General features: G+C 43.7%; 1 protein-coding gene across 1 annotated transcript in view; it reads left to right on the top strand.

Moving 5' to 3' along the window:
* Positions 1 to 548: 548 nt before the first annotated feature.
* The window catches only part of SLC7A8 (solute carrier family 7 member 8), a gene marked incomplete at its 5' end in the record, with an annotated part of 48,239 nt that continues 35,724 nt past the window's right edge, over positions 549 to 13,063 (top strand). Inside the window, one exon of the mRNA XM_084239674.1 lies at positions 549 to 748. Within this exon, the coding sequence (XP_084095800.1) occupies positions 598 to 748 (151 nt within the window). The remainder of the gene's footprint in view (positions 749 to 13,063) is intronic.

Here is a 13,063-nt window from a genome sequence, read left to right as displayed (position 1 = left end):
AAAGGAGCCCACAGCAGGTGGAGACAAGATCTAGAACAAACCGGTCCGGTCCACAGTTGTTTTTCTGGAAGAGAAGAAAGTGGTGGTGGGGGGATTGCCTTTATCCCCTGCAGTTTATGAAAACTACTTTTATCCTCTTCAGAAAAGAAAAGGCTTAAGGGAGGTAAAGGCACTCTCTTTACTTAGAGGAGGGGGGGGAAACCTAGATTCTCTCAGAAGCCTCTGAAATAACCCACAGTTGCAGATCCACCCTGGTTTCTGAAGATTTACATCCCTTTCGGGAGAATTCCAGCCGGAGTAGCTGGTACAGTTCTATTTTTTTATTTAAATATCTCTGTCTCTTCCCCTATCCGGTGCCTTCTAACACTTTCCTTGTTTGTAAGCACAAGTGTCAAGAAAGTGTCAATCCGGAGTAGGAATATTTTTAGTTTTCTCTTTTATCTTCCAGTATCTTTTTTTTTTTTTAAAGAGGTTAGGAGGGGGTCCTTATTTCCGAAAAGGACGTCTTAACTGGAGAGGCTCTGCCTCTAAATAGGTTTACACACATACCCATTTAGAAAGAGCTACCTTTCAGAGGTTGGCATCCTACTAAGAAAGATGGAAGAAGGAGCCAGGCAGCGAAACAACGCTGCAAAGAGCCATCCAGGTGGGAGCGAGGCGGAGACGAGTCCCGACACCGGTTCCGAAGGGGGCGGAGTAGCCCTGAAGAAAGAGATTGGATTGGTCAGTGCGTGCGGTATCATTGTAGGTGAGTCCAACTCTTTCCCCAGACCTCGCTCCCCCTCCCCGGTGGTCCTCTTGTCGACCTTCTGATGCACTAATGTCGCTCCCACTGCTTAGAAAACCACTGGCAGTCACCTGTGGGTAACAGACACCCACTGGGTCAAATTTGAGAGGTGGAGGGTGTAGGTCAAACGTCTCTTCCTCCAGCCCAGGATGAGCAGTTCTGGCCAGTGTTCACGGAAAGGAGCAAATAAGGGTTACAGGGGGGACGATGGGCAGCGATGCCTGGAAGCTTGTGGAAAGTATGGGTCTCCGGCTCCACACTGGGAGGGTGGGATTTAGGTGGGGCTAGAGAGTGAATTTTTAACAAGCTTTTCTGCAGCCATCTCCTCAGCCCACTATGGACTGAGGAGTATTTTCATTATTTGCTGTTGTTGTTTTATGTTATATGAAACTGTGGGCCTAGGGGAAATGTAGTAAAAACAGCTGCAATAGCAGTAGTAGTGCCTTGCCTTTTGTAGCTCTCCGGTCTGTTGCAGCACTTTCTCTCTGTAAAGGGTTGTAGTCCCATTTCACAGATGAGGGAATAAATTGTGGAAGAAAAAAAAGAGATTGTGCCTGTCTGCACATGTGTAGTCTGCAGTTTCTCTAGTTGCCCAGTGGAGTTCACCCATCTCTGTCCATATGCACAGAAGACCCCATGAGGTTCTTGGAGGGAATTGGGAATAATTAGGCTATGGAGCCAAGGAGGAACTGACAGGTAAAATGTGTACAGGGTGAAGACTTTGATGTTAAACTTCCCTGGGAATGCTAGGGGGGGTCACTCCAACCCCCTAACTGCACTCTCCTGGGCAGGGGGCCCCATATATGATGATCCATCTACACAACACATCCTCCTTTTCCCAGAGAGGCCCTGGAGATGGAAGGGCAACATCTCATGACTGTCCTCACTTCAGGGGTGAAGAGTCAGGCTGCATGTTTTTCTGTGGCCTCTCTCCAGAGTTCCTTTTGAGAGCTTATTGTCCTGGTGCCCATGAACCTGTGGACCATCTGGTAGCACAGAGACATTTGGCACCCAAGCAAGCAATAGTGAGAGACACTGGAGAACACCCTTGAAATCAAATAAAATCAGTACAGCATTCAGATAATCCCCTTCACCTGTACACCCAGACTTCGGTGATCATGTTATCTCCACTCTGTTTTCAAAATGGAATCCCACTTGATCTAATTCTCTGACTCAGGGAGGTCCAAGCATCTACAGTTATAGTTATAGAAAAGTAATGTTATAAAAAAAAATTTAGTAATGATCTGAATCTCATTACCTTGGCCTCTCTTTCATCTCAGTTGCTTTAAAAAATGAGATCAGCAAAGTACTCAATATGTATAGCACATGCCAATTTAAGGTCTATAAATAGCCCAGAGCCTGTTATCTCCTTCACATGTTTGACTGATAGGATTAAGCATTTTCCTCCCTTTGGGGAGCTTCTGATTCATACACAGATGTGCACACCCACATGCACACAAGCGTAATCAAACCTCCCTCCTGCCTTGGCCTTACGTTCACCCACCTCTTATATGCAGGTATTCGAGGGTATTTTCCTATACACTCAGGTTATCTTGTCTCTTTCTTTAACATTTTTTCTAAGACTATGAGTGTTCAGGTATAAGCAGCACAGTTTCAGTTGGGTGAATGTTACTACAAATTTGTCTCAACCTTATAAATGTCACTTCAATGCCAGGGTTGTATAGTGAAAGAGATGTGATTTCAAAGAAATCAGGATACTTTCCCAAGGTGTGAGAATCCGTGTAGAGTTAATAGGCACTATTCTTATTGCATGTAAACCAAGATGAGATGCAAATCTTTCCTTTAGGATGATTTTGGGGGATATAACCCTTCCTGCTTCCCCTCCGCTGTGGCAGTTGCCTTGCATCTGTGCTGAGCCCTGTCCTCTTCCAGAGGGACTTTTGTGTGGATGGTAGTGATTTAAGCTTTTTTAAAACGAGATGCAAAAATAGAAATGACATTTTTCACACAGAATTCAGTGAGCTGGTGTTCAAAGTCAACATTATGGGAGAAAGAGAAGGCATAAAGAGAGAGGAAATTTCCTAAGTGAATCAGGTGATGTGGTATGGGAAAGTAGATATTGCCCCAAATCTATCTCATAACTAGTTGACTTAGAGGGATATGTTTCACACAAAGCTCATAAAATTTCATTTGTAATAATCACTGATGATTTAAAGTAGGAATAACAGAATGGCAGTTGTTACAGGAATGTAAAATGAACTAATGGAAGACTCATACCCTAGAGTCCCTTATAGTCTGATTGGAGAGAGGAGCTTCATTTGCATAAACAGAACATTGAAAACTAGTGATCTGGTGCATTTGTCTAAGAACTGAAAAGGGCAAAATGAGGTGAATGATGGGAAACACAAAAAGAGCTCTCGCTGAAAACTACATTAAGAAAGCATCTTGGGGGGCCTCCCCCGGTGGCACAGCGGTTGAGCACTGGGCTGTGGAAGATCCCCGGTCGCCAGCGAGGGTCCCACATGGGGCGACAGACCTCTCCTGTCTAGCCCGCTTCTCCCCTCAGCAGTGTATTTCGTCAGTCTGCCTGTTCTGTTCCCCGCTCTGGCTCTGGTGAATTCTCTCACCCTCCCGCGCTTCTGACTGTACCCAGTGCTTGTATAAATAAATAAATAAATCTTTTTTTTTTAAAAAAAAGCATCTTGGGGCCCTCCCTGGTGGCACAAGGGCTAAAGTGTCAGCACTATGAAGCAATCCGCAACTGCTGCAGCATGAGCTTGATCCCCAGCCAGGGAGGTGATCCGCATGGCACAGCAGACCTCTCCTGTGTCTCCCGCTGCTCCCCTCAGCAGTGTATTTCAGTCAATCTGCCTGTTCTGCTCCCCATTTTGTCTCTGGTGAATTCTCTCACCCCTCCATCCCCACACCTCTGGCCTGTACGCCAGTTCTTGTATGCATAAATAAATAAATCTTTTTAAAAAAGCACCTCGAAGGACATCGGGAAAGATGGAGTAGAGAAGATGATTCTAGGAGATGTTGTAGGTAAAAAGATAATAAAAAGAGTCTTGTACATTTCTGAATCTCTCGTGCTCAGCAGAGTGCCAGACACAAACAATTATTCAAATTGTTACAGGGAAGCCCCGATACAAAATGGGTGGCCTGACTTTGGGTCCTCACCCGCGCACTTAAAAGGACTTACCAATACTCTACTGCAGACACACATGAAAGGTTAACAAAAGGTTTAATCACAAGGGAAGGGCAAATGAGGAAATGTACAACTCAGGGAGAAAAGAAGGAGACAAAGTTTTAAATACGTCCTACCCGATCCGCTGATCTGGAATCCCAAATGGCACTCTGAGAACTGGCTGTGAGACAGTTGAATTTTATTGGCAAAGATCTGAACATGTGGTAATAAGAAGCATTTATCTGAAGGCGTTTTGGAGACCTGGTCTGAAAATCATTAAGTTAGGAATAATGTCTTCAACCTCAACAATTACATTGGTCTCTCTTTAATTTTTCAACTTTACTTTTGCCCTAATCTAACCAGGCAACTGTTCTCCATGTACTTACCTGAGGAAACTTGTTGGAAACAGATGAATTTTGGCAGTTTCTCCATAAGTATGGGGACCCCCAAAAGTCTAAAGAGAGTCTGGGGGAGCAGCAAAATTCATTGATTAGTGATACCAAAGCTACTGTTAAAAGCTGTTATTATTAAAAACTTACTATATGCTAGAGCCTTGTCCAAATACCTAACACCCATTATCTTTTTATCCCTCACAATAACCCAGTGTGGTAGGTACTTTTTATCTTTTCCTCCAGATAAGGAAATAGAAACTCAGAGGGACAAGCAACTTGTTGAAGGTCACACAGCTAAAAATGCAGTGACACCGGGATTCAACCATAATACTTACCTGAATCCTGAATCGAACCTTTAAGCATTTCTATTTTTTTTGTCCTAAAAGGGATGATTTCCTTTGGACCCCAGGCAGAGGTAGGTCCTCATTCGTTTTTATAGATGAAACAATCAGTGCTGTCGTCCCGCCCGCCCCCCCCCCTCGCCCTCCCCCACCCCCACACACACCAAGGGAGTGTCTCACTGCAAAGGAAAACTGAGCAGTCAGCTGGGAGTGGAAGAAGGGACGCTTCTTGGTAGAATTGCAAGAACTTGAGGAAAGCCTGAGGTTCATTTTTCAGTTGCTGCAGGATCTGGCTAGCATGAACCTCGCTCCTAAGTCTCCCACATGCGCACCATGCCCCTGAGAACCAGCATTCTCCTCAGCCAGGGTGGAGGTGCCCACCATGTTCCTGGTTATTTAGGTCACTTTTACTGATACTGGTACCAGTTGTGGATTTAGGCACACACCCAGAATCTAGATCTGAAGACGCCAGGATGACTGCGGACCCTAAGGGGAAAAATGTTCATAACAGGTCAGACCGTTTCGTTTTCAGCACAGTGTGTGTTTATGGGGAAACTAGGTATATTTGCTGCACAGCAATACTGGATACAGGTCGAGCTCCCAGATCACTCTCTTCCAACTAAGAAAAAAAATTTTTTTTAAAGATTTATTTATTTTATGCATACAAGAGCTGGGATACAGGCCAGAGATGCGGGGGGTGAGAGGATCCACCAGAGACAGAGTGGGGAACACAACAGGCAGATTGACCGAAGTACACTGCTGAGGGGAGCAGTGGACGAGACAGGAGAGGTCTGCCTCGCCATGTGGGTTTCTCCCTGGCCAGCCGGGGATTGAACTCGTGCTGCAGAGGCTGCAGATAGCTTCTAGTGTGATGCTTAACCCCTTGTGCCACCAGGGAGGCCCTAACTATCTCTATTTTAAACTTGGGGAAACTGAATCACAGAGCTGGTAGGTAATTTGCTCAGGGTCACATGTCTGATCCATTACTGAAATGGTCTGACTCCATAGCCAAGTTATTCTCCATTTCTAAAGAGTAATCAAAACAGGAGAGGTAGGTTGGTGCGTATTGTGTGTTTGGGGAGTGAACCATGGAGGACAACAACCCTGAGATTAGGTTGTACAAAGGCCCTGGATGTCTGATATTGAAAACATCGAGAAACAATTTTTTTAAAGTGTATCTGTCAATAAAAAGAAAAAAAGTATGGCTGTTGGTATAACAATGCTGAAACAGCACTGGGCTGTGGAAAAATTTTAGATCCAAAAGATGTTCAGACCCATAAGAAAAGCTACACCATTTTATTTTAGACCCTAATGTGATATATTCACTTCAAATGCCCCCAAATGTCTATTAGATATTAATCCAAGGGAGGGAGTAGGAAAACTGTTTCATGAGTTTGTATTACAATCTTTATTTTTAACATGGAGGGAACAGGCATTGGTTCATTCAAGATAAAAGCAAGTTCAAAACTCTCATTGTTCTCAGAGAAAACTCTGTGACAGAAGCCAGCTAGGAGACTTGTCAAAACAAACACATCTCAGTGAATAAAGAAAGGCCGTACCCAGCAGTGTAGTAATAATAGTAATAATAATAATAATAATAATTACAATTACAACAACAATAATCAGTAGTAGTGGTAGTGACCATTTTCACTAAGTACTGCTGAGCATCAAATACCTAATCAGTGCTTTATGAATGTTCTCATCTAATCCTATGAAATAAGCACCCTTGTAGAAAAGAAGGGTTCAGATGAATATATAACTGGGCAATGGCTGCGCCAGGATTCCCGCAGAGGTCACTGAAGTCTAAAGCCTCTGGGCTTAACCACAGTGCTCCACTATGCTCAGGGTGGTGGCCCCTGGAACTCTGTTGCTTCTTGCTTCTAGTAAGCCAGGAGCTCAAGGGGCAATCTGGTTAAGCTTGTTACTGGTACGTCTCCAATTTGTTCTTACAGAGAGCAGAGTTATACAGAGTTATGAATGACTAACCGGAAATGCTTAGGGTTGGCAAAAGAAAACAGGAACCCAGCAGGTAAAAATTGTCCAAGGAACAGAATCAAACAGCCAGTTTTATTTAGAAAAGCAACCACAAAAACACCCGATATCTAGATCAAATGACCACCTCAGAGAGGCTAGCATTTTATATATATATATATATATATATATATATATATATATATATATATACACACACACACATACACACATATATATAAAAATCAGAAAAGTTACATGTACACATAAATGTTATAAGGTTATATGTGTGTGTGTGTGTGTGTGTGTGTGTATAACTTCTCTGAATTAAATCAGCTTACTAAAGTGGCATGGCCAGAGGGGCACACTGCTTGAGACTTTTCAAGTTGCCCAGATGCTAAAGTTTTCTACTTTCCTCTGAGGGTTAATCTGGCAGCACACTATCTGTAAAGAAATGCCTTGAAAATTTCTGCTGTTGATCTTGCTGTTTTGTTGTTATTGTTTGGGATGGGGTGTCAAAAAACCAGGCATGAGCAAATAACCCCAACAATATATCCTGAGCTACTAAAAGCAACAATCATTCAGGAACTCAAAGGGCTAGAAACTGTTTTGTACCAGTTTTTAACTCCTGGCTGAGTATACAGAGCAAGAAGGAAGGACCACGTCTTTTTCCCTTCCCAGAATATGCCTACAGAAGCCCCCCACCCCACTCCCAATTCCCTTCTCCCTGGAGATTCCGAATTGGCAGACTGTAGGCTGCCATCTGGGACAGGGTGGGGTTGCTGGTCATAGCACTCAGGATGATTCCATATTGTCATATTTAACAAGCACTCACTGAGAACATACATGCGCAGCCCTGTGCTGAGCACTGGTAAATTTTGCTTCTAAGAAGTAAAATTATCCCTCTAGTCTATTTCAAGCTGTTTTATTTATAGAATGAATGAAATTTGAACTGAAAAGCTTTATCGATCACATCTCATCCTTTTCACAGTCACAAGTCTTCCGGTCTGTTTGCTCCCTGCTTTAAATATCCTCAGCATTAGCAGTGACGTCACTTCTGGGGAGAGAGTTTAGCAATATGCCTGAAAATGTTCTGGGCAAGCTTGCCCTGAGCTGCACGTTGTGAGGGCAGATGACCCAGAGAGAATACTGTTGCTGCAGAATTATTAATGTACATTTTTCATTTATATATAGATTTTAAAGATACCCATTCATATGCCTCAGAAATGCACAAATGTTTTTAGATGCTTCTTTAGAGTACAATTTTGCATAAGGCATTTAGTAAGCACCTGGTCTAGGCAGGTCATGTTGCCTTAGGAATGAGACATTGGTTAAGTAGCCTTGATGTTGGAAGTAAAAAATATTTAATGAATTTTTCCGTGAGTTGCATCAGTATATATGGATATGGAGGAACCATTGATGAGAAAGCAGAAAGGAAAGGCTTTGGACTTAGTCTTGGGTTTGCAAATTGCTCCCCTATTTACAAGTAGTTACCAGTTACTTGGCTATAAAATGGAAGTTTCTTTTGGAGTGTAAAAATCAAGCTGGAAATAAATAAATAAATAAATAAATAAAATAAATAAAAATCAAGCTGTTATCCTATCCTCCCACCCATACACACACTCACTGATGCTGGTTCAGAAATTTAGATTGGATCAATTTGGTGATAACAAGACTGACCAATTCAGGCCAAATCTGACCCGCTTATCCACCAGCCAGTGCTTTTTGTCTCTGTTGATTTGGGTCTACTTACTCATCAACATCTGTCTCGTGCTTCCCCTCTTCCAGGAAGCTTTTTCTGAACAGCCAACGCCTGTGACCTTTTCCATCTCCGATATATTGCTGGCAATAGCGCTCTTGCAGCTTCTCCTCGCCTGATGTTTTCAGCTCTATGTCCATGTTTATATGTCTTAACCTCTCCACACAATCCCTTGAAGGCAGGGACTGGGTCTTACTCACTTTCACATACCCACATATTCAGCCTGATACTTGGTAAGTGCTTAGAAACTATTTGTTGAATACTAACAGTCAAAATCAAATCATCTATTAGAGATCTATTTCCCAACAATGTGATGTATGTATACTTAACATTGTGGTAAATCTAATATTATATATTTTTTTATCTCACACAACTCTTTAGCTTAAAAATGAACTGTGAATTTTTGTGCTTGGCTTGCTAAAAAGAAAAAAAAATTTTTTAAAAAAGTCTCCATGTCATTCTAAGTTCAGATATGAAAGGGACTTCAGGAATTAACCAGATGACATTGAGGCTCATGACACTGAGTTTCTCAACCTTGACACTATTGCTTTGGGGGTCAGATTTTCTTGTGGTGGGAAGCTGTCCCATACATTGTAGAATAGTTAGCAGCATTCCTGGTCTCTACTCACTAGATGCCAGTAGCACCCCCATCTCCACTTGTGACAACCAAAAGTGTCTCCTGGCATTGCCAGCTGTCCCCTGTGGGTGGAGAGATGGTGGGCAAAATTGCCTATGAATGAGAACCGCTGAGATAGACAGAGCCTTTCACTGCGGGTGCCTAGTTTTGCAACCAGACGGGGAGACGCTGGAGGCCAGATGTGAATCCTTAATGGAAATATTTGAGGGCTCAGCACTCTTAGCCCCTCAGGCCTAGATGCTTGTCTTTCAGTGACTGGTGGGTGGTGGTTGGCTCCATCTATTTCATTAAAAGTCCATGTGTGAACAAGTGCTTCTCAATTACCTTTTAAAGCAAGCATGTACAGAGTGGGTGCTCAATAAATACTTGAGATGTAATTACCTGCTGGCCGCCCACCCGTGGCATCTAAAAATTATACCTAGACAAGCAGACAAATGACTCAGAGAATGCTTCATGGTCCTGGCTCTGCAGTGCTCTTTTGGAGCCAAACCTCTAAAAGAAACCCGTTGGATTCTAAGGCTGATTTTTATCCCTAATGCTATACATTGCTAGCATATCATAAATTATAAAGTGCTCCCACACTTGTGTGAGCTCCTTTGATCCCACAACCCCATGAGGTTGGCAGGGCAGGAGGGAGCATTCAGCAGATGAAGAATGGCACACTCAGAAAATTCAGCTCAGACGGCTTGTAAGTAGCTAAGGGAGGACCCCCGTGGCTCCACCCACTCTGTATAGTGCCCTTCTTGCTTTTCAGTAAGCTACCCCAAACTTGCAACACCTTTCACATCTCCATGCTTCCCACGATGGTGACTCCACAGGGCATATGTCCAAGTGTAGACCTGCTGACACCCTGCGGTAGATGTCTGTTCAATGTACAGGAGAAGTGTTTATTCTGGGAAAGTAGTACATGGTGAGCTTCCTGGCCTGCTATGAGGATATCAGATCCTGCTTTTATCTTGTTTCCCTGCCCTGAAAATCCTTAAATCCTCCTCGCCAGTTTATGGAACAAGCACCAAGGAGGTTTTACCATGGCTTTCTCCTCATGTCACAGGAATGGCCAGAAGCTTTGAGGCCAAGGAAGAGCTCTGAGTTGTCATGAGTTAGTATGGAAGGCCAAACCCTTTTGGATCTGAGGTTCTGTGGGGCACTAGAAGTCTGTAATTCCATGCTCTAGGAAATTCTTTAATGGCTACAACATTCTAGTGTGGACAGGCCTGGATGTGAGTAAGGCCTTAATAGGAGTTTCACAGATATTGGTCCACAGTGGGGGAAGTTAGTGGTTATTTATGGAAAATGTGGATTTTCTCAATTCTAGCCATTTTTCTAGTGAAGACTTGCCCACTGATACAATTTGGCCCCCTTTTAATGGGGTGGTTTGTTTGGCTTTTCTTTGATAGAACAAGCCAAGCTGGGCCTCAATGTCCAGGCATGCTAGGACCCATTTCTCACTACAGCAGATGTATATAATAAGGTGATTATTTTATTAGTTGGGGTGGATGAAAGGGAGGACTAAAACTCTGACCTCAAGTACTGTTGGCTATACCAGATCAGTGGGCACCTCATTCCTGAAGGAAGAGTCAAACAATGGAGGGAAAAAAATCCCCACCGTAATCGACCTGCATCTCATCCAGAAAGGTTCAGAGTTAGGGTCAAAAAACCCCTTCTGGGCCTCCCTGGTGGCACAAGAGGTTAACACACAACCTATGAAGCTACCCACAGCCACTGCAGCATGAGTTTGATCCCTGGCCAGGTAGCTACCCACATAGTGCAGCAGACCTCTCCTGACTCGCCTGCTGCTCCCTTCAACAGTGTATTCAGTCAATTTGCCTGTTCTGTTCCCCATTCTGTCTCTGGTGGGTCCTCACCCCCCATACCTCTGACCTGTACCCCAGTCCTTATATGTATAAATAAATCTTTAAAAAAAAAAACAAACCCTTCCTAGATCTTCATTTCCGAAGTCACTCCAGAAAGACCTCAGTTGGACAGTATCCAAGATTAAAGCCCTGCAGTTAAAGTGAGTGTTGTGCAATTTCTAGAGGAGAGGCGGTGTGGATTAGGGAGGAAACCCTGGGCCAGGAGTCCAAGGACTTGGCCTTTCATCTAGGCCTTGGCCACTTATGAGTGTGTGACTTTTATCAAGTATACTTACCTTTCTGAACCTCAGTCTCCACAAAGATAAGTAGCAATGATAGCACCTGCCCTGGGCACCTAAGATCATAGTTATGAGAGTCCAGCAAGGTAATGGTCGTGAACATTTTGCAAATCACTGTTGAAGGTGATTGAAATAGAAGGAAAGAATCAAATCAATGTTCCGATTCTTTTTTTAAAAAAAAGATTTATTTATTTATTTATTTATACAAGAACCGGGGTACAGGCCAGATGCACGGGAGGGTGAGAGAATTAACCAGAGACAGAGCAGGGAACAGAACAGGCAGACTGACGAAATACACTGCTGAGGGGAGCAGTGGGTGCGACAAGAGAGGTCTGCAGTGCCTTGTGGGACCCTCGCCGGCTGGCCGGGATCGAACCAGCGCTGCAGAGACTGCGGACAACTTCACAGTGCAGCACTCAACCGCCTGCACCTGCACCACCAGGGGAGGCCCTGTTCCGATTCTTTAATAAGCATCTTCTGTGAACCATTCCCATTGCCTATGAAGTGGAGGATGCAGAATGACTATTTGCCGGGGAAAGCTTGAGGCTGTGACAGAAGATTTAGTTTCTGTCCAACTATTACTAACTTATCCTGTGATTTAGGCAAAAAAAAACCTATCTCTGGGTCTAAATTCCTTCAACCACAAAATAGGAGTAATAATACCTCACTCATTTTCCCCATTTGGAAAATGGGAATAATAGTTGCCCTACTTTCGTCCCCCATAAACTGGAGAAGGTAATAATAGCCAGTCTATTCTCCCCAGCAGTGAAATAAGTGGACTGCTTTACTCAGGCAACAATGCACACTGGACACACGTCACAGGATCAGACGGTCCCAAAGAACTAGGTATATTAAATTGTCCAGTGGAGATTATGTCCTGTATCATTCATTCGGTAAACATTTGTAGACTGTCTCCCAGGAGACACTTCATAGGTGAGAGTGAGCAACACAGTTCCTGCTCTCAGGGGGCTTACAGTCTAGGGGGGAGATAAATATTAACTGAAGGATCACACTAGAGATTGTATATGGTGGGCATTGCACGTATCCTCCTCATTCTTTCCACACTACAACATAGCCCTGCTTTGAGTGACATATCTTCTCCAGAGGAGGCCACTGCCATGGTGGAGGAAGTGTTATCTGATTCTAGGTAGTAGTTTCCTAGAATTAGGGAGAGCATTCCTCTTTTTTTTTTTTTTTTTTTTAAGAAACATTCCTGTTTACCTGCTCCCTGGTGACCAGTTTTCATGGCATAACTCAATTTTTTTTAGTGATTGGCTTTGTAATTGAGATTGTTGGGGAGAGGACCCAATTTTTACAAAGGGAGCACTTTGTTCCAATGCCAATCTATGATGACCCTCATCATTGCTCTGGCAGCTCCTTGGAAGGATGTGTGAACCAAGAGTAAGTGGAGGCGGGAAGCAGTCAGACCCCACAAAGACTGTTCAGATGGCACATCCCACCTTCCGGTGGCTTCCACCTTCTGGTGGCTTCCTCAAAGGGGAATGAGGGAGGGAGTACACACTCTCTGGAAATGTCAGAGAAAAGCAGGAGAGCTAAAGTGGTGACTGGTCCCTGTTGCGGTGTTTGTTTTCCAAGAACCCTCTGTGGAATATTGACACTCTTCATTCCTGAGAAGATGGGATCTTTCCAGTAACATTCACCCCCCTCTTCCACCCTTTCCACAGTCATTCCTGACTTTGAGAAACACCTAGTTGTTTTCCCCTCCTCCCTTTCTGTATGATGTTAAAGGCCAAAGTCAAACCCTGTTTTTCTTGCATATTGCTTTTCTAACCCCTTGAGCTCAGTTTATAGCCCTAATTGCATTGCTCTTCTCTCAGCTGGTTTTGAAATGCCCGATAGATCACTCTTCTGATTAATT

The sequence above is a fragment of the Talpa europaea genome, assembly GCF_964194135.1.
Source record: "Talpa europaea genome assembly, chromosome: 8".
In the NCBI taxonomy this organism is placed as follows: domain Eukaryota; kingdom Metazoa; phylum Chordata; class Mammalia; order Eulipotyphla; family Talpidae; genus Talpa; species Talpa europaea.
The sequence above is the reverse complement of the archived record's forward strand: the minus strand, read 5'-3'. Positions and strand labels throughout refer to the sequence as shown.